The following is a 22,347-nucleotide window of genomic DNA, read 5'->3' as shown; positions in this document are numbered from 1 at the left end:
AGTGGTGTATTTATGGGGAAATAGTAGTGAACACATGGGTCCTTGTCCAAATTTACAGTTTTTTTATTTTTTATTTTTTATTTTTATGACAGAGCACTCACTATAGGTCAAATGCAAGGCAAGTTTCAAATGGTGGTTGTCCGACACACTGGACATGCTATTCAGGTCCATTTTGGTTATTTTTATAGCATAATTCCTTTGATTGATTTTTAATTTTTTAAATAAAATGTACTTCATACTCCTAAATATTGCAGGAAGATGTGCCTGATGAATTTGCAACGCTTCTAATCAATTTTATTTCACGAAATCGGATTGGGCCCTACGGCATTGAGGTTTGCATTCATACTTTTTTTTTCAAAGGTCACAATTTTTATTTTTGTTTATGTTTCTTTAAAAGTTTACTGCAAAAGCTAAATTTGTTTTCTATTTGGGAAGGAGATTTGCGCCCTTACTAGGAAACATTGTAGATAAAAATTATGCAGTGAGCAATTTACAGACAAAGGTTGCTGGTGTAATTTCATGGTTCTTATGTGAATTTCATAAATCAACACTCGGGAATTAACTTCCGCTGCATTTGGGAGCATGGGTTTTGCACATTAGATTTGGGTTTGGGTGGATTTGGATAAAATCGATATAATTTTGTATTACATTTTGTCCAAATCCAAATCCAAATCCAAGCCTTTTCCTAAATATAGGGAGGATTTCAAACTTGACCCACAAGCTGCACACACAATTCTTTGCTGCTGCAAATTTTTTGAACATAAATTCACTTATATACGTATGTCTTTCTAGGGGAAGTGTTTATATGATAATATTTTAGTAACTTACAGCGGATGAAATCGAAGCATTCCCCCCCCTCCCCCCCAACCCCAATCCCCAACCTCCACTTCTCTTCCCCCTGCTTCCCTCTAGCAATCAGCCCCAAAGCTTAATAATTTTAATGGGCTGCCCATGTATTCAGTCAAATTTTCTTCTCCAAAGCAGGCCTTTCTATCTCTGACTTTGCAATATGTTGAGGGTCAAAATATTTCTGTTTTGCAGTACCTTTGTACAAATAGTTAAAGGAAAGAAAATTTGATATCCTTTATGAACTAGCACATGACCATAATAGTCCATATCTCCTGCATTTAGGATTTGGTTATAGCTGTTAGATTAACACTTTACATTAAAGATTAAGGTGTTAGGTTGTTGGCCCCACAATGTTTATCATGCTTGACACCCACTTGCATGTGTAGCTCAATTGCACATGGAAAAATAAACAAACAATAAATAACATCCATTACAAGGAATAGATACTTGACAAACAAACAAGAAATGTGAGCAACAAGATTAGAACCCTGGACCTCTAGGCCACCATAGCTCTGATACCATGTTAGATTACCATTTTATGTAAAAGCTTAAGCTGTTAGGTTGTGGCCAACAATGTATAGCAAACCTTTAACAATAGCTGTTAGGTCTTCAGTGGGGTTTATTTGGGACAGAATCGGACATTTGGCTTATCTTTGGACTTATAGTGCTGGCTGTTTTAAGGGATGCTGTTTCCAAGATGATGTTGGAGACTGCTACTGTGTTGATGTTATTTTTTCCTCTTTTTTTTCCTGTTTGAGGACTCCTGATTCTCCTTTGTTGTATTCTTTTTCTTCAGCCTTGAAATAAAGTTTCTTTTTCTATCAAATAAAAAGAAAAAATAGCATAGACTGGAGGCGAAGTTTTGGGGAAAAAAGGAATCAGAGGAAAAAGAGGGGCAAATGCTAGTCATTTCTAGTGCTATTGTTGCTGCTAATGTACATTTGGTATTCTGTCTTCTCTGTTTCCTGTCATCAATTCATTATCATTTTATATAAAGGATGAATGAATCATTTCAAGGCCTGATTCACCAAAAAATATGGTCAGGCATGCTTAAATTTGATGAAAACCAGAAAGATTTAATTTTGTCCACTGCCATTTTTTTTTTATCAGGGATGTTTTTTTTTATCCTACAATGCTTGCATTGGTCTAGGCTTCTACTCAAGCACCTTTTGTTGGGCTTTTAAATTGTCAAAGGCCACAAATCAGAATCCAAGGCCCACTTTAGTAGCTTTCCTCTAGACTAATGTTATTATTATTATTATTATTATTATTATTATTATTATTATTATTATTATTATTTTCCCTTTCAAAGGCTAGGTACATTTTTAAGTACTCTCTGCATACTGCCTCTAAACAATACATGAAGTCGTGCATTGATGTTTTCTTTTTTGCACATTAGTTGAGAAAAAATTATACTATTCTAAGTGACTACTTCTTTGGGCTACCTATTTTCTTCTCAAAATACTACAGACTTATGACTTCGCTATATGTATTTTTAATATGGATTATATACATACAAATACATACATACATGCAAACAAACCACATACATATATACAAGGAGAGAGAGAGAGGTTGCTGGGATTTCCTTACTATATTGTATTGATTTTAGCCTTCTTCTAAGCTAATTTGCAGTAAATTTGGTCTACTACAAAATGGGTGGGATGCTAAAGTTGGTGTTAATATTACTCATGTGAGTTCTGAGAAGTTGGCTAGATGACTTTGGCTATTGCTCTCCCTATAGTCTTTATCTAGTCTTTATTCTTCATGATACCGCTCTCTCTGATTTTTTTTCTTTTGCAAGGGGATAGTCTCTTGGAATTTATCTAAAAATGCCCAGTGACTAGATTAATACCTTTTGAAACCTATTGACACATTCCAGCATATTTACCCCTGATCACACCCCTTTGGACTTTGGATCGTTCAATTTTTCTATTTCAATAGACTAAGTTTTTACTCATCATTAAAAAAAAAAAAAACAGTTTCTTGAATTCTTTTTCATATTTAACCCTGTAAAATAAGCTGAAATTTGAGCCAGCATTCCCCTGAAATATCATTTGTTATCTATCTGAAATGCATTGCAGATACCGGGACTCCTCCCGCCATCGCAGCCACAACATTGAACTAGGAATTTGAAAGTGCAGAAATGGGAGTCTTGCCAAGGTCATGGAAGGATGCTGTTCTTTAAGAGCTTCTGAACCTTGGTTAGATTCAGAATGCAAAGACATTGAATAACATATGCTGGCTAATCTATAATATTTTTGGTGGGATTAATCTCATATTTTTTTTTTTTTTTTTTGGTCACAAAATTTTAAACTGACCACATCCCTGACAAGTGACCACACCCCATTATCTATCCCACTTGATACCACTTGGCCTAGGATCCAGGTGTGTTTCACAGTTTGTCTCATGCTTGAACTTGCACAAGCTTGTTATGATACTGTTTTCATCGATGTTAATAAATTAGTTTATGTATTGATCAATGATAATCTTTGATTTGTTTAATGCATGCAACCCTATCTTTGGTACATAAATGGAATGTAATTAAAAATTATATGAAAAATATATAAAATTGTAAAAATTAATTCTATTCTATTTATTCTTGTGTATCAAACAAATGATTCTGATTATTGGTCGAACTTTATACCCTTGCTTGCATGGGCTGACTTATATGGACAATGTTTAGAATCATGGATTTTGGGACTTGAATTTGGAATTTGTGAATTTAGAGCAAATTATATGTTAGTTCAGATTAGTTAAAGTTTACGATTTGAATTTTATGCTAACGTACGCAAAGTAAGAGTTAGAACTCTAGTAAATTTTCAACATTTTATATAAATTTAAAAAATTGTGAAACAAAGTAGCATTTTTTGTTGTTATTTAAAAAATAAAAATAAAATAAATTTCACAAGTAAATAGTAGTAAAATTGTTTATTATTGTTAATTTAATATTGTAAAAATGAAAAATTAATTAACTTTTTTATTTTATCATTTTTTATTGAATTAAAATAAAAAAACAACTAAACTGGGCCTAAGCTTTTATTTTAAAAGTTCCAAATATATAGTTTTAAAAAAAAAATTTCTTAAAAAAACAAATTAAATGCTAACTTTTTAAAGATAAAATTTTGTTAACCAAATGTAATTTTTTTTTTTATCAACATTCTGAATTCAAAGTGATGGTTAATTATTATTATTATTATTATTATTATTATTATTATTATGTACAAAACAAGGCTGCAAATGAGTGAAGTTCGATGCTCGACTCTATAGTAGCTTGTTTGATCTCGTTCGCTAAGATAAATGAGCCAAATCTAAGAAAATTTTTGAAGTTGAAAACTCAACAAGCCAAGTGTCATGGACTCCCAAAATGGGACTCAAGTAAGGGTCATGTGACACTCGTTGAGAGCCCTCGACAAGTCAGCCAAATCTCACACTTTCAAGCTTGCAAACACGAGCACGAGGTGAGTCTCAATACTCAAGAAAAATGAGGAAGAATACGATATCACACGACCAATATATTCACATGCACAGAATAAGGCTATAACAATTAAGGATATCGCAATCCAAGGCAACAAAACACCATAATGAAAAGAACTACTTGTATTATTCAAATTCAAGAGAATAACCGTACAAACGTTAACACAAATAATCATATATTCATTCTAAATTCCTGGAGAACACAATTATACTAGTATCTCTCTCCCCATTTTCCCCATTACATTGTCACTACCTAACACCAAACTTGTGCCAAATGATGTTTGGCTTGCTAAACTTGCAAGCCAACTCATTTAATTGACTTGTAACTTGAATTTTTTTTTTTTTGAAAACCCCAACTTTATTAATAGCCCTTACTTGCGGAAGAAAATCGTGGTTACAAATAAGTCACAAGAGATTTACAAATAACTAACAAAACCAGCTCACGCACCAAAACCACAACAAATCTAACAAAACCCGAATCATTTAATTGACTTGTAACTCGGATTATTTAAAAGCTTAAATAATAGACTTAACCCTTAATCAATGAAGTAAGCTCATGAACTTTTTATTGAAAGGGATAAGAGATAGATGTATCTATTCTCTTGTTAGGAAGCTCATTGATTTATATATTTTATTAGAATTTACTTTAAATTGACATTATTTTACGTACGTACACAGAGACACATAAAAGTATTTTCTCTTTAGTTATCACTAATCGCATGTCTACCTTTTAAAAAAATTTTATGATACAAGATAGTAAAATAAAAATCAAAATATTAAACTTAAATTTTAAATAAACTGGATTATTTGTTTGTCTACATATTAATATATATTCAAAATTTTAACAAATCTAGTCATGGTTTGTTTAGGCTTATTTTAAGCGTGATTAATAAATAAGCCAAACAAAAATAAGGTTGAACTCTACTTGTTTAATTAATGAGTCTAGCTAGAGCTCAATTTTAAAGGCTCATCTATTAAACAGGTCAAGTTTAAGCATATTAAAGACTTGATTGCAATTTGCAAACCTATTACGAAGCCAAATTAATGACGTATAAAAAGAACTATTTGATCACACTATTTTTTATGATAAAGGTCCTATAAATCACATTGTTTGATCACGCTTTTTATTTTCTCCTGTGAGACATTTATTTTTTTCCGTCTCTCAAGGCCTCTTTTGATACAATTTCTCACGTAATAGAGTGGCCAAAAACTGCATTACTTACATCATTCTCCAAATTTCAACAAATAGAAATTCACCAAACCATGTTGGAAACCTGAAATTCACACCTTATACTTGAATTTTAATATGTAATGCATAATTGTAGTAAAAATTTACGTAAATTTAAATAAAATATAATATAAATTAGTTTGAAATTCATCCAAATTCAAATTCAAAACCGTGTATACATACATATGCTTCCAAACACATCCATGATGGGATATGATATCTCAAAATAACATAAAATAGGTAAATGATTGATATTGTGTTTTGATTTGCTTGGAGATAAATGGTAGCAGAATTCTTGTATTATCCCATCTCATGTGATTAAAAGATAAGAATTGTCTTATTTACGTCAGATAAGGTGTGCCAACAACAACACGATGTTCAATTTTATTTATTTATTTATTTATTTTAATAAATTTACATGCACAGGTTAAAAATTCATTCTACAAATGCATAAACAAGAATTCATGATCACTCTGCCTTCATGTTTGGCCAAGAAACTCAAGAAATGTTACTTTGAGGATGGAGCATGTGATCAGCAGAAAAAGGATCGAAGCAGAGTATACACTTCAATCCATGGTTTTTCCAAAACACGCTGCTAATTCATACTAGTAGCATGCAGCAACTCTTGAATCTTCCACAAATCATAGTTTTGAACCCCTTTTTTTTCAAATCTGCATATACAGTAAGGCAATCCTACTAGTTAGAAAATAAGAAAGGGAAAAGCCATTGGAAGTTCAAAGCTCACCCTCCTCTTCTCATGATTCGTCATTTCGTCCATGGCATCGATGAAAGCTGGTGCTTGTGTAGAAAATAAAGGGTATGATGTCTCTGCATTTTTCTTTGTTTATTTTATTTGGGGGTTGAGGGAGGGGGGGAAGCAAAGTAATCAGTTCTGATTTCATATACGATCAAAACGGGTGCCCAAGGGGATGGGGGGATGTTAATTGCCTTCTCATGGAAATGCTCGTTGGCAAAGTTTATGTTCTTTTTTTATATATACAAAGCTGAAGTAAAATGAAACATACATCAGTATTAAAACACCTATCCCAATGTGAGAAATCCTACAAGATAAAATGAAACATAGCATCAGTATTAAAACACCTGTCCCAATGGGAGAAATCATGAACCATGTGCAGCTCAAGAGATTTATCAAGAGAAAACATCTGTCATCAAGCTCATAACTGTTTATCCCATGGTTTTGGTGCTAAGGTAAAACTTTGGATCTCTGAAAAACCTTGCGATCTTCTCTGCCTTCTCAGCTGAGAGGTCTGTACATTCCAAAATACATTCTTTTGATGCCTTGGCTATTGCTTCAATCGAACCAATTGCTTGGTTGAGCTGTTAAAAGAGAAGATCAAGATGCTAGTTTGTGAAGCAAGTAGGATCACTCTTGAGTTTATGAAGCAAATAAGATCACCCTACACAGGTGAGAATCCAAATTCTCGCTAATGCCACTTTTTGGACACCACAGTTTTTTGCAATAATGTCAACTTTATCATTCATTGGGAAATGTTGCAACTCAATAATTATTGTCACAATACTTGGATGTGCGAAAATAGACTTTTATAAGTTATCCCTTACACTTTTTTTCATGATGTCCACTTCATGTGATTAGAAAGATTTTTACAACTGTAATATTGGGATTGAATTAATTTAACACTAAAAATGAACCTTGAAGGAATTGTTTGGGAGCTTAGATTTCGAGGTTTGGATTTGGATTTGCATGGATTTGGTTGAAAATCCATACGATTTTGTACTATGTTTTGTTCAAATCAGTAAAAATCCAAATTCAAGGTCCAAATTTCATGCTTCCCAACACAGGATGATGGTGAGACTAAACAATTGGTAAATCTGAAATGCAAATAAAACAAGGACATATGAATACAAAAAAGGCAGACCTAATTTTCTCACATGCCCTCATTTTTCCTATTAAAACCATAAGAAGTTAGAAGTTTGAAAAATTAATTTGAAATTTGAAAACTATAGAAAGATATCACAAAGACAGGAAGCTATTGTTGCGACAAAATCATCTAGAAATGAAAACAAATTGCTCTTTTTTGAGGGTCTTTCAGCAGAAATTGAGGGCAGAGTAGTGTAAAAAAATAAAAAATAAAAGAAGAAGAAGAAGAAGAAGCTTGAATTCTAATTCTAAGTTACCGAAGGTATCTTGGAACTTCACAATTAAATTGGAATGTTTCATGATATTTTCTGTATTAATGAACAATGAGTAGATTATTGAATTATAAATGTAATATCAATTTACATGTGCTTGAAAAAGAGAAACTTGCAATTGAGGCTTTAAAAGAAGTCCAAAAAAAAAATGTCTACATTAATTATAAAGCAGACAATCACAAATTCAAGTGAAAGAAAAAAAAAATCAACAATGAATGCTATTACCATGTTTGCATCATGGGAATCAATGCCGGGTATGGTCGTCAGCACTTTAAGAAAAGCATCCATCCCTTGCACTAAGTTCTCTCTCTAAACAACAACATGACATGCATTTAGCTGACTCTAGAAACAGAAATAGAGAGAAAGAAACATAAGAATAAGTTCAACCAACTGACCTCAGCCTTCAATTTGGACATGACATCATGCCGCTTACATTCTACAATACAGAGTTAGGCAAAAGGCGTATTTGAAAGAACAGATTGTTGGAGATCTAGGAGCAACAATAATACCACAAGCAAAAATAAACAAAAAAAATAACACCAAGATTTAAAGTGGGTCGGTCCAAACTGACCTACGTCCATGGAATACACCAAACTTCACTAAAACTGAGAAAAAAATACAAGAGGAAGTAACTGCACTCCACTCAACTCAACTCACTCTTTCTCACACCTCTCTCTCTCTCACACCTTCCACTCAATTATGCTCACATTCACATATAATTTCACGCACACACATCTCCATTTATATAGATGGATGGGGATGGATATAAATGGAAGATGGTAATGAGGTTCAATGAGGTGATTCAATGAGATGAGTTGGTGATTAGCACCAACACTACAGCACATCAAAGTTAGCTCTCATCAAGGCTCCGTTTTCATTACAGCTCAACAATCTCCCACTTGGAGACGGAGACACCATCTCAACTGGTATATAGGTAAATGATGCGCTCAAATCTATCTTTAAGCATAAAGACCAACTGAAGTTGAGCACAACTTCAGCTTCTTCGTAGTCACCACCTTTGTCAGCATATCTGCTAGAAAACTGCTACCTTGGATTTTTTCAAGTGTCAACACTCCATCCTCTAATAGAGATCTAACGAAGTGATAACGTAGTCCAATGTGTTTGGTTTTGGAATGAAATATAGAGTTCTTTGCCAGATGTATCGCACTCTGACTGTCACTGTGTAAAACATTTCTCACCTGCTTTATTCTGAACTTTGTTAACAAACCTTGAAGCCAAATCATCTCTTTGCTGACTTCTGTCACTGCTACGTACTCAGTTTCTGTAGTCGATAGGATAATAATCTTTTGTATCTGTGACATCCAACTAACAGTTGTTGTGCCAACAGTGAACACATATCTGGTGGTGCTTTTGCGGTGATCAATTTCACCAGCAAAATCAGCATCAACATACCCTTGAATTTTCAAGTCTCCTTTGCCGAAACATAGGCACTTATCAATAGTGCCACGTAGGTATCTCAAGATCTGCTTCATTACTTCCCAGTGATTCTACCTTGGATTTGACATGAACTTCTTGACAGCTCCCATTGCTTGATCAATGTCTGGTCTGATACAAACCATGACATAACTAGACTTCCAATGGCTGAGGCGTAAGGTACCTTAGCCATGAAATCCTTCTCTTCATCTGTCTGAGGAGCTTGATCCTTGGAGAGGCGGAAATGATCGGCCAATGGTGCATTTACTGCTTTGGCGCTGCTCATGTTGAATCTCTATAAAACACAACTAATATACTCTGACTGAGATAACCTCAACGATCCTTGTTACTTATCTCTGGAGATCCGCATCCCAAGTATCTGTTTTGTTGGTCCCAAGTCCTTCATGTCAAACTCTTCTAACAATTGTTGCTTCAATTTTCTGATCTCTTCTATATTTGGTCCTGCGACTAGCATGTCATCAACATATAGCAATAGAATGATATAGCTAGACTGATATCTCTTAAAGTAGCAATAATGGTCGGCATTGCACTTCTGAAAATATTTCCTGTGCATAAAGCTGTCAAATTTTCGATACCATTGTTTGGGAGCTTGTTTGAGACTGTACAAGTTCTTCTTCAATCTACACACAAGATTCTCTTTACCTTTCACTGAGAATCCTTCTGGCTAGTGCATGTAAATCTCCTCATCTAGATCACCGTGAAGAAATGCCGTTTTCATATCCAACTGCTTGAGATGTAGGCCCTCTGAGGCAACAATGCTCAAGATTGATCTGATGGTTGTTAACTTCACAACTAGTGCAAAGATGTCAGTGTAGTTGATTCCTTCCTTCTGTTCGAAGACTTTGACTACCAACCGGGCTTTGTAACTCTTGGAACCATCATGCTCCTCTTTGATCTTATACACCAAGTTGTGAAGAGCCTTCTTACCTTTGGGCAACTTAACTAGTTCCCACGTTTTGTTGGAGGTGAGAGACTTCATCTCGTATTTCATCACAAGCTCCCACTTGCTCGAATCTCCCGCCTGACATGCTTCATCATAGTATTTGGGTTTTCCTCCATTCGTAAGAAGTAAATAATTCATATACCTCTTATTTGGTACATACAACCGAGAAGATCTACTAAGCTTCGGAGCTAGAGTAGGAGACGGTGGTGCGACGATCTGCTCCATAGGTTCCTCCGCCTGAGGATTCTTGGTGCTTTGCTGTTGTCTCCTCCGCTTGAGGATTCTCGATGTTTTTATTTTGTGTCCCAACACCTTCTAGGACATCATCCAAGTCTACATAGGTTGTTCCATTCTGAACTGGTTCTGTGGGTTCTGTCGGGTGTCTGTCCTTGTACATCACTTTTTCATTGAAGATCACGTCTTTGCTTCTAATTACCTTCTTGTTTTCATCATCCCAAATGCGATACCCATACTCATCTTCACTGCAGCCAACAAAGGTGCAATTCTAGGACTTTGGATCAAGCTCGTTTCTAATATGATCACTAACATGCACATATGCAACACAACCAAAAACTTTCAAATGTGAAAGTCTTACCTCTTTTCCGCTACATACTTCTTCTGGTAATCTGTGGTCCAATGGTACTGATAGAATCCTGTTAATCAAGTATGTTGCTGTGTTGGCCGCCTCTGCCTAGAATTACTTTGGTAGGCTTGACTGCATACGCATGCTTTTAGCTTTTTCAGTCAACAATCGATTCATCCACTCGGCTACGCCATTGTGCTTGGGCGTACCTAGCATAGTTCTTTTCATCCCGATATCATGCTCATAGCAGAATTTCTTGAACCTGATGTCTTCATACTCACCACCATTGTCGGTTCTCAACTTCTTGATTTTTAAACCAATTTTATTTTCAACCATTGCTTTCCATATCTTGAAAGCATAAAAGACATCTAATCTATATTTCAGAAAGTAAACCCATATCTTCCGAGAATGATCGTCAATAAATGTCACAAAGTAATTCCTTCCGCCTGTGGATGAGACGGTCGTCGGTCCCCATACATCTGAATGGACTAGTTCAAGTCTCTCCTTCTTTGGGGTACGGGTGTATGTCTGGAAACTGACCCTCTTCTATTTCCCGAGTATGCAATTCTCGCACATGTCAATCTTTACTGACTAGATCACTCAATTTTCCCTTTGAGTGCATCACCCTGAGTCCCTTCTCGCTTATGTGACCAAGTCGTTGGTGCCAAATGTTGCTATCTTCATTTCCTGTAGCAACTGAAATAGACATGCAGACATTAGAGGTCACATAAAGTGTTCCACTTTTCTTATCTCGTGTAATCATCAGTGCACCCTTTGATATCTTCCATTCATCATCAATGACTGTTGTGGTGTATCCCTCATCTACCAATTGTCCAACTGAGATCAAGTTCTTTCTTAGGTCTGAAATATATCTAACATCCTTCAGCTTCCATATTGACCCGTTCATCTTAATCTTCACAATTCCTTTGCCGGCTATGTCGCAAGATTGATCATTGCCAAGGTATACATTACCAAAATGACCTGGTGTATACTCATTTAGGCAATCTCTACTGCAAGTGGCATGAAATGAGACTCCAGAGTCTAAGACCCAAGACTCTTTCTTAATCTCCAAAGAGCATATCAACATATCACATTTTTCTGAAGCGACATTTGCTTTTGTCTTCACCTCATACTCTTTCCTTGGACCTTTGCACTAATTTCTACAATGCCCGATCTTTCCATAGAGCACTCAAAATTCTTTGTGCCCTGAGAACCTCTGAGATTTTTGGATCTGGACCGCCTGGTCCTATACCTACCGTGATTATTTGATCATCCATGCTTGCTTCCTTTCCATGAATCTTTCCCTCGTCTTTCCACGTTCAAGACTGAACTTGAAGTGGAAGCATTGTATGACTGCATCTTGATCTCTTCCGTCAAAATCATGTTGATGACCTCATCATACTTCAGCTTTGATTTTCCTACAGAGCTATTGATCGCAGTAACGATACCTTTCCAACTCTTAGGAAACTGACTAAAATTCAGTAAGGCACAGATTTCACTGTCAAATGTGATTTCAACTAAAGCGAGTTGATCTAACTGCTCATTAAAATTGTTCAGATGTTTACTAAAACTTTCACTTGCGGGCTTGTGCATGGTAAATAACTTTTTCATTAAGTATACCTTATTGGCGACCGATAGCTGCTCGTAGATGTTGGAAAGCGCATCCATAAGTGATTTGATGATTTTCTTGTGCTTGATGCTGAAAGCAACAAACTTTGCCAGCGTCATCCTGACAGCTCCGAGAGCTTTTTAGTTAAGCAACTCCCACTCATCCTTCTTCATGGATTCTGGCTTTTCCTTCAATGGTAAATGCAACTCCTTACTAAACAAGTAGTCCTCAATCTGCATCTTCCAGAAACTAAAATTGATGCAATCAAACATCTTGATCTTTGAGCTCTTTTCGTTTGACATCTCGATTCGCCTATCTAGAGATGAAATCAACTCAAACAGACAACACTATTGGATCCGGAATGACCGAAAACCTTGAAGATGGTTCTACTCGTTCGAAAAACGGACCTGAAATGGCTCTGAAAAGCCTGGTCAAATTTCCTGGTCAAACTGCGTTAAACTTAATGGAATATGCTGACGCCGTTATTGATGACCTGGAAAGTGAGGCTCAGATGATGATGTGGCAATGTGGGTCCCAGTTGCTGATGTGGCAAGTGGGTCTCAGCTGCTTACGTGGTAGCTAATTGGATGACTAAAAAGGCGCTAACAAGTAACTCGCTGATGTCAGCTCTTTAAGCTGTAGCACATGCCATGAGCTGATCGGCACGTAAGGGCGCGTCTGGTGGCATGTGAAGACGTTGCGGACTCTTGGATGCGCGTGTGGGCTCATGGGACCTCCGTTCGAGCTCCGATTTGCACCGTTGGCTTCATCTCGTCGAGAGAAACATGCTGGTGTGCTTAAAACTTGATTTTGAGATACTGGGCAGAGGCTCCGATCTTGCGGTTTTGCTTCGATCTGGCTCTAATACTAATTGTTGGAGATCTAGGAGCAACAATAATACCAGAAGCAAAAATAAACAAGCAAAATAAACACCAATTTAACGTGTTCGGTCCAAACTGACCTACGTCCACGAAGCACACCAAAGTTCACTAAAACTGGGAGAAAAATACAAGAAGAGGAGGCGGCAACTGCACTCCACTCAACTCAACTCACTCTTTCTTACACACATCTTTCTCTCTCTCTCTCTCTCTCTCTCTCTCTCTCCTTCAACTCAATTATGCTCACATTCACATATAATTTCACACATACGCATCTCCATTTATATAAATGGATGGGGATGGATATAAATGAAATATGGTAATGAGGTTCAATGAAGTGATTCAATGAGATGAGTTGGTGATTAGCATTGACACTACAACACATCAAAGCTGGCTCTCAACAAGGCTCCGTTTCCATTACAACTCAACACAGTTCAAGTTCAAAAAACAGGGTCTTACCCCCACGAGCATGAGCTATCTTCACCATCTTCTCGAAGCCCATCTCTAAGTCTTGAACTGGCACAAATGTTGGCCTTCCAAGTTCCATCCCGTACCTTCAATAACATAAAAGCAACACCAAAATTTCTCAAAGTGATAGATAGATTATGAAGCTCCTATTCTAGACATGAACGCTAATTCTCAATTACTCACTTGAAATAAGATCGAACAAAAGAATCATTTTGCTCTTTAGTTGGGATGGTGACAACAATGTAGAGATTTGCAAACTGCCCCTTCAATATCTGAACTCTGTGTAAAACATATATCAACCAAAGCATAAAGCAATAGATCCAAACAATGACAACCACATTACCTATTAAATATAGAAGATATATTACTAGAGTCCCAGTTTGTCACAAAAACAAATGCCACCGATAAACCCCCACAATTGAAAATGAAATCCTATCAAAATTAACAAAATAAAAATAAATAAATAATTTGAAACTTGAAAGATGGGCTAACTTCGTAAATAAAGTTAGCAATTGAAACTTGAAAACAATTACAGGGGTAATTGGGACCAAGTTGAGCCGAAAAGAGTTTGCATTTAGGAAAGAGGAAATGAAGTTTATAAAGGATGGATGTTGTTCATCTCTCCATCTTTTGCTCATCATACAAACCCCAGCACCTACATGTGATAAATAACCATCACTTCTCCAGCATAAGAATAGATAATTTAAAAAAAAAAAAAAAATGTTTGGTCCAAAGTTTGATGCAACTCAATACAGATAATGTTTAAATCAGTCTAGACACAGGAAATGAAATAAACATAGCTACAATCCGCATTCTACAGTATGTAAAATCCATCAAGCTTCAGTATCAAGAACATTGATTTATTGTCAATTTAACTTGAGCCTAGCAACAAGGTAAAGAGTCTCAAGACATATCAAACTCAACAGAACCCAATCTCTTGGACACAGGATAAAAAATGTAAATTAATAAATTTTCGTGCAAGGATTAAGGATTTATTGTCTTATTCTATGAGGACAACACAGCAATTCTCCAACCACTTATCATTATAGTTTGTTACCAAAGGACTATAAAATTTGCAAAAGAGAACTAAGAAATATCTAACAAATGTTTCCTATTTATAAAAAAGCATCAAGTATAGGTCCTAAATTTTAAGCTGGCAAGGATGATTACACGACAAGGGAGGTATTTTCAGCCTGTTACAGCTAGCTCCCTGAACCCAAAGCGCTATAATTGCAATTGATCCTTATAAGCATACCACAATCAAGACATAATAAACATTTTTTTTAAAAAGTAATTTAATTTTTGTAATGTTTCCACCATGCATGCAAATTTCTAATTCACATTAAGCACCAATATAAATATACAAAATTTGGGTTCATATGCCTAAACATATAGCATCAAAGGCACTAATTTTTTTTCTAAACAACTTGTTTGTTGCAAAACACTACCTGGTTTAGAAAGTGAAACAAAAAACAAAGTAAATTTTTGTGAGAAAAGATCATATAATAACCAGTAATTCAATGGTTTTGTATGAACTTTAGATGTTTGTGCATCCAGAAGTTAGAAATGGTTGACGTCGGACTATTCCCATCTTCTTTGATGAAATCTAAATAGAGAATTCAGTTGTTGCTGAATATGACAAACAAAAGTTTGCCTTCTTCAACTTACATACCAATTGGAATCATTAGCAAGAAGCTATTCCTGCATAAGAAGCCTAACTCCTGATTCATTCTTGGAATTTGTCAAGGGAGAAGTAAATTTTCTTTTGCTTAGGCCTAGGATAAAAAAGTTCTTTCAAGATAAAAACGTCGACAGCGGATTATGGTCTGGGGGTGTGCCGACGAATGGGAAGTTGTTTGCATGGTAATCCCCATAAACAAGGAAGTTAAAACGGATGGATAGGACTTGAGAAAAGACAGATTTAAAATGCGTAGTTGCCACCTTTATTACTCTTTTTTTTTTTTAGGGAAAAACCCTAAAAGGTCTACAATGCAGAGAAAATGGGTTCGGGGCTACCTTAGCATTTAAGGAAGGTGATAGAATAATCATTCTAAAGGGAATAGCCAACTAGTGCCTTACCAATACTCGTTCTAAGATTGGTTATTGCTATGTGTGTGTGTGTCCCAACTAAAAATAAAGGAAAAGAAAGAAAGTCCTCTTTTTGGGTCATTCAGTGTAGTATCACCGTCCAAGAGTTCAAACAACAGGGTTAAAAACCCTGACATGCTCTTGTTTGAAAAGGGGAATTGGCCTTAAATAATCCTAAATTTTGAAATTAGAGAAAAAATGATGAAAAGGGTTTTGTTTGATTGTCATGAGTAAATTCAAAATGACCATTTCCTTTGAAGATTATGATTTGGGAAAAGTCAACATCAAAATGTCTAACCTCAATCCAAGACTGGATGAGGTGCATGGGATTCTTGATTGAGTTTTGAATTAATGAAGATTGTCATCATAATCTCATGATTGAAATTAGAGAATTCAATGTTGACAGGGTTGAAAATCTCCTAATTGACATCAAGTTTTAGTGGAGGGTTAAAGTCAACCAATCATTAATGGATTTGCAAAAGTATTTTAATTGGCAATCGGGGTTTGAATGTTGTTAAAGTCAATCATTAGTGAAGTTTTGAAAATCTCCTGACTGACAATCAGGGCTTTGATGATTTGATTGAGTCAACTCTTTAATTGAACATTTGAAAATCCCTAATTGATAATCAGGGTTTCAATGTCCCTTTTAATTGAAAATTTGAAAATCCCTAATTGACAAGCAGGGTTTTAACGTCTGATTGGGATCAACCCTTTAATTAAAGATTTGACAATCCCTAATTGATAATCAAGGTTTTAATGTCTAATTGAAGTCAACCCTCTAATTGAAATTTTGAAATTGCTAATTGACAATCAAGGTTTTAATGTCTGATTGGGGTCAACCCTTTTATTAAATATTTAAAAATCCCTAACTGACAATCAAGGTTTTAATGTTTGATAGGGGTCAACTCTCTAATTGAAAATCTAAAAATCCCCAATTGTCAATCAATTTTTTAATTAATGATTGGGGTCAACCCTCTAATTAAAATTTGAAAATTCCTAATTGACAATCAGGGTTTTAATTGATGATTGGAGTCAACCCTCTAATTGAAGATTTGAAAATCCCTAATTGACAATCAAGGTTTTAACGTTGATGGATAGAGTATCTTTGATTAGGCAATCGATATTTAAGAGAAAAAGATTTGACATTTTTTGAAAAAAAATAAAAGTTTCCTTTTTGAGTGGAAATACTTGACAAAGCTGGAAAGGTTTTTTGAAAGCTTTCTAAACTCATCACCAGCCATAAAGAGAAACAATTTGAATAGCTTTTTTGAAAAATGAATGTTTTTGGGAAAGGAGATTCCAAGTTCACTCCTGGCTTCTCAGTCTGGTAGTGCAATCACCGACTCCCATTCACCCATACGGGCTTAAGGGAGAGCACTTGTCTGTTGCCTACGGTTAAGAAGGGAGAGGTCACCATAAGTGATATCTCCCCTATCATCCCATCATTATCCAGGTTGGGAAGCCCTGAACTACTCTTGGAGACACATATAATGCAAAATTAGGGACTATGAGCGAGAGAGGATGCTTGATAAGCATACATGAGTAGTCTAAACATTAATAACAAGCGTGCATAAGCGATCTAAGTATTATTAACAAGCACTAAAGACCATTAACAACATGCATGAGCAATTTTGACATCATTAATAAGCATATCTTCAAACTTTGCACTAGAACCTCCTATATTCAAGGATACCAAAGCTTTGATTACATTCCCTCTCGATGACAACTTTCAATGAAATACTTCACATAGCGTGGGGTATTTGAACACATGCATCCAAGTCACATTATTCACCAAAAGAGGCTACCATCCTTCCTTATTCATGTACCTTTAATTCATTCAAGGTGAAATTTAAAAGAGAACTTGCCTAGACAAAACATAAGAGGATAGAGAAAGAGGTTTATTAAAACAAACATAGCACCATAAAATTAAGTTCAAGCTAAGGATCCGAATCTCTTTCATGCATCCATTCAATATTAATGGATAATTTGATTTTAATCAATCAAAAGAATAAGGGATAATTAGTTACTGTGGAGGCTGTAGAAGGTGTAAGAGTAGACCTAAAATAACTTGGGAGAAGATAGTGAGTAAGGATTTGATATCCCTGAATTTGTCAAAAGAAATGGTCACTGATCGCATAAATTGGTAGAAATTGATTCATATAGTCGACCACACCTAGTGGAACTTAAGACTTGGTTTTGCTGTGTTGTTGTAAAAGAACAAGGGATAAAACATCACAACCACAAAAAAGTTTTAATCAAGAAAAAAAAATGATAATTTGGGAGAGAAGTTCTTGTAAGCTATAAAAAAAACCTACTCTCACCTCCTTCATGCTAGGGTTTCACATGAACCCTAGCTAGAGTAAGTGGCCAAAGCACCAGCTGGAATGCATCTATGGCGGCACACCCTCATTGCAGCTGCTGCACCTATACGACCTTGGCTGTTGCAGCCAACAAATGCTGCTGCTGTGTTGTGCACAAACCCGAACCCTCTTATCACCCTAAAACCTAAACCCTTGCTGCCAAAGTCAACCAGACCCTAACCATTCTCACCCTGTTACTACTGCTGCCTTGCTGCCGTGACCCCAACCCACGACCTCACTTTTCTGCCATAGCCCAACGAAACCTAGCCTCCTATGCTGCCACTACTGCTGTCATTGCTGCCATGACCCCAAGCTAACCTCCTCCTTACACAGCTAGGGTTTCTCAGAAACCCTAGCAGCCATCTGTAGCGGCCTCTACCAGCTCCCTGCCACCTATTCCTTTGACTAGTTCAAGCCACAGCTGCCGGCTCTGGCAGTTGTTTCTCCCACAACTACAGCCCAAAAAACCCTATCATCCCTGCTAAAAACCCTACAGCCCTCACCTAACCTCACGACATCTACCAAGCAAGCTGCCCCGGCCATTCTATTGTGACTTCAATCAAATAAAAACAAAAAGGAAATTGATCCATGAATGGGGAACATGAAAACAACCATATATTGAACATTCAATCTATGTATGCAAGAATGAACTGACTTATTGCAGTGATCCACAGGATTCGTTCAATTTGTTAGTGGTTTTCTTCATGAACCAATGCTTTTCCTTGCCTGCACCTCCGTTCCTTGGCCATGACTCTCCACTCTTCATGCTTCTCTTCTCTTTGTGTGCTCTCTTCTCTTTTTCTGTTCTCTTTTCTTCGTGTGTTCTCTTTTTCCTCCCTCCCTTTCTCTACGTATACTCCTTTCTTTTCTTTCTCTATCTATCTCTATCTCTAGGGTCTAGCCTTGTGGTCATGAACCCTAGTTTGCTCCTCTAGAGTTTTTCTCTCTTTTCTCCTCTCTCTCTCTCTCTCTCTCCTCTCTCTCTCTCTCTACTAAACCCTTTTTTCGCCCTTTTTCTCCCTAGCTCCCCTTCCTATTTATAGACAAGAGGGAGCTAGGGCTCCTCTTAAAAATTTGATAATGCCAAGAGTGTCTGTGGGGGCTTTGAGAAGCCCTAAGAAGCCCCTGAGAAGCCTTGAGAGACACTGAAAGGCTCTGAACTGCATAAAAAAATCCCTAGAAGGGCTTAAACCTCTTTTAAGCTCACCAACTACTGTAAAAAGCCCTGAGGTCAAAATTGGGCATCAACAAAAAACAAAGGCAAAAGCACAAGACATGTAAAGGAACACACCAACAGAAGCAAGTGGCAAATGTTGAGGCTTCATATACATTGATGGCCTGAAACCTAACAGCTGGAGCTTTTAGGCACAGTGGTTATCTAACAGCAACAAATCACATAAATAATGGAGCTGCAATCTCAACTAATTGCTCACCACATATACCAGTGTTTGAACAACCATTAAAATGGATAAAGCACAAAGCAAAAGAGTTACTATTATGAACTGGTAAAATAATGAGCAACAAGTTCAGAATATTGCCCCATTGCCCAGGGAAACAGAACTCCTTTTGCATTTTCAATTGACTGGTTGGCTTTCTTCAGTAACAGACTACAGTTTCTGCCTTTGTGGCCTGCTGCTCATTCTCTAATTGCTTCTGCTAGTCATCATAACTCTTGTGCTCATTCCTCACATCCTACCACTCCAAATTTTCTCAGGTGTCGTGCTCCCTTACAGAACTTTCAACTAGATTCTTTATGTGATGTCATCACCTACCTTGCTTTTCTCTTAAAGACAGTGAGAGGGTCAGTAAATAACCCAGGAAAAATTACTATCCCAAGGCAAACCCAAAATTTTCTTATTTGGTTCAATAGATAAAAGATGACTTCCACCTAATATTGGAATTACAGACTTTTATTACCACTGCTATTGATCAAAAGACTGTTTAGTCAGTTCAATAGATGTAGAGTTGACTTCCACCTGAGATTGGAATTACAAACTTCTACTGCAGCTGCTACTACTGGGTTTAATAGATGAAGAGTTGGCTTCCACCAGACACAAGGATTAAAAAACTTAGTACTTTGATGCTGCTGCTGGTGCCACTGCTGCTACTACAACTAACAACATAACAACAATGACAAAAACAACAAAGCCCAAGTGATGTAGGACAGCAGCCGAGATTCAGAAATCAGAGAGAGATAGAGAGAGAATTATGGGAGAGAACTAGAAGAAGAAGACAAGAAGAAGAGGGGAATTGAAAAGGAGAACAGGGGAAAGTGACAGAAAATTAAAGACAGAACAGAAGAAGGGAAGAAGGAGAGGAAAGAAGGAAGATGAAGGAACAAGAGAGGGAGAGAGAGAGAGAGAGAGAGAGAGAGGGGAACTGCAACTGCAATCTGATTCAAGGCAATAACTGCACAAGTAACTTACAAACTATTATTTATACCCACTACAATTAATAACATATAGTTACACAAAAACCCCAATAAAATAGGAAATTACACAATACAAAGGGAAATCTAATGCAAACATAATTTCCTCAATCTAGTCCTAAAATAAGTGTGCCGAATGGGCGGCCTAAAATATGTACAAGGTTCTCTGTCACCAAGTTACAGCAACAACGATGACAAGAATGATGACAATAACAACAATAAAAAGTAACAACAACAAAAACAATGACAACAGCAAAGCCCAAGTTCCAGTATAGGGTAAGCTATATCCAAGAAAAAAATAAAAAAATAATTCAGAATTATGTAGTTATGTAATCCTAAGCAATAATTTAACCAAATTTAATGCCAACTTCAACTTCAACAATTGATCCAAATTCAGCCCAAGTGAAATTCTATAAATCAAGAAAACAATACATAAATAATTTAGTCTGATTGAAGCCTAAATATCAAAAGTTAATCTAAATATTGAATAGATAATTTACATCATACAAAAATTTCTTTGTTGTCTTGTTGTAAAAGAACAAGGTATAAAACATCACAACCACAAAACAGTTTTAATCAAGAAAAAAAAAAAAGAATAATTTGGGAGAGAAGTTCTCGTAAGCTATCAAAAAAACCTACTCTCACCTCCTTCATGTTAGGGTTTCGCATGAACCCTAGCTAGAGTAAGTGGCCAAAGCACCAGCTGGAATACAGCTATGGCGGCACACCCTCATTGCAGCTGCTGCACCTATACGACCTTGGCCGTTGCAGCCAACAAATGCTGCTGCTGTGTTGTGCACAAACCCGAACCCTCTTATCACCCTAAAACCTAAACCCTTGCTGCCAAAGTCAACCAGACCCTAACCATTCTCACCCTGTTACTACTGCTGCCTTGCTGCTGTGACCCCAACCCACGACCTCACTTTTCTGCCATAGCCCAACCAAACCTAGCCTCCTATTCTGCCACTACTGCTGTCATTGCTGCCATGACCCCAAGCTAACCTCCTCCTTACACAGCTAGGGTTTCTCAGAAACCCTAGCAGCCATCTGTAGCGGCCTCTACCAGCTCCCTGCCTCCTATTCCTTTGACTAGTTCAAGCCACAGCTGCCAGCTCTGGCAGTTGTTTCTCCCACAACTACAGCCCACAAAACCGTATCATCCCTGCTAAAAACCCTACAGCCCTCACCTAACCTCACGACATCTACCAAGCAAGCTGCCCCTGCCATTCTATTGTGACTTCAATCAAATAAAAACAAAAAGGAAATTGATCCATGAATGGAGAACACGAAAACAACCATATATTGAACATTCAATCTATGTATGCAAGAATGAACTGATTTATTGCAGTGATCCACAGGATTTGTTCGATTTGTTAGGGGTTTTCTTCATGAACCAATGCTTTTCCTTGCCTGCACCTCCTTTCCTTGGCCATGACTCTCCACTCTTCATGCTTCTCTCCTCTTTGCGTGCTCTCTTCTCTTTGTGTGCTCTCTTCTCTTTTTCTGTTCTCCTTTCTTCGTGTGTTCTCTTTTTCCTCCCTCCCTTTCTCTACGTATACTCCTTTCTTTTCTTTCTCTATCTATCTCTATCTCTAGGGTCTAGCCTTGTGGTCATGAACCCTAGTTTGCTCCTCTAGAGTTTCTCTCTTTTCTCCTCTCTCTCTCTCTCTCTCTCTCTCTCTCTCTCTCTCTCTACTAAACCCTTTTTTGCCCTTTTTCTCCCTAGCTCCCCTTCCTATTTATAGACAAGAGGGAGCTAGGGCTCGTCTTAAAAATTTGATAATGCCAAGAGTGTCTGTGTGGGCTTTG

The 22,347-nt window shown here is 36.7% G+C and overlaps 2 protein-coding genes across 4 annotated transcripts in view; one reads left to right on the top strand and one right to left on the bottom strand.

Annotated features, from left to right (window-relative positions):
* The window catches only part of LOC131162323 (uncharacterized), a 75,968-nt gene extending 72,636 nt beyond the window's left edge, over positions 1–3,332 (top strand). The window contains exons 11-13 of the mRNA XM_058118669.1: positions 93–165; positions 255–332; positions 2,934–3,332. Of these exons, the coding sequence (XP_057974652.1) occupies positions 93–165; positions 255–332; positions 2,934–2,972 (190 nt within the window). The 3' untranslated portion in view covers positions 2,973–3,332. The remainder of the gene's footprint in view (positions 1–92; positions 166–254; positions 333–2,933) is intronic.
* Positions 3,333–6,521: 3,189 nt separating this feature from the next.
* Positions 6,522–22,347, bottom strand: part of LOC131162322 (protein PARTING DANCERS) — a 50,683-nt gene continuing 34,857 nt past the window's right edge. The window contains exons 2-9 of one of the 3 annotated variants that reach the window (XM_058118666.1): positions 14,196–14,317; positions 14,006–14,094; positions 13,846–13,941; positions 13,654–13,748; positions 8,122–8,162; positions 7,952–8,035; positions 6,737–6,892; positions 6,522–6,615 (exon numbers count right to left, since the gene is read on the bottom strand). In XM_058118666.1, coding sequence (XP_057974649.1) covers positions 6,740–6,892; positions 7,952–8,035; positions 8,122–8,162; positions 13,654–13,748; positions 13,846–13,941; positions 14,006–14,094; positions 14,196–14,317 — 680 coding nt within the window. In that variant the 3' untranslated portion in view covers positions 6,522–6,615; positions 6,737–6,739. Of the gene's footprint in view, positions 6,893–7,951; positions 8,036–8,121; positions 8,163–13,653; positions 13,749–13,845; positions 13,942–14,005; positions 14,095–14,195; positions 14,318–22,347 lie in introns of all 3 variants that reach the window. The other 2 variants (XM_058118665.1, XM_058118667.1) reach the window with 2 other exon arrangements.

This window comes from Malania oleifera, chromosome 8 (assembly GCF_029873635.1).
Source record: "Malania oleifera isolate guangnan ecotype guangnan chromosome 8, ASM2987363v1, whole genome shotgun sequence".
NCBI classification, from domain to species: domain Eukaryota; kingdom Viridiplantae; phylum Streptophyta; class Magnoliopsida; order Santalales; family Ximeniaceae; genus Malania; species Malania oleifera.
This window is presented reverse-complemented; position numbering and strand designations above follow the sequence as displayed.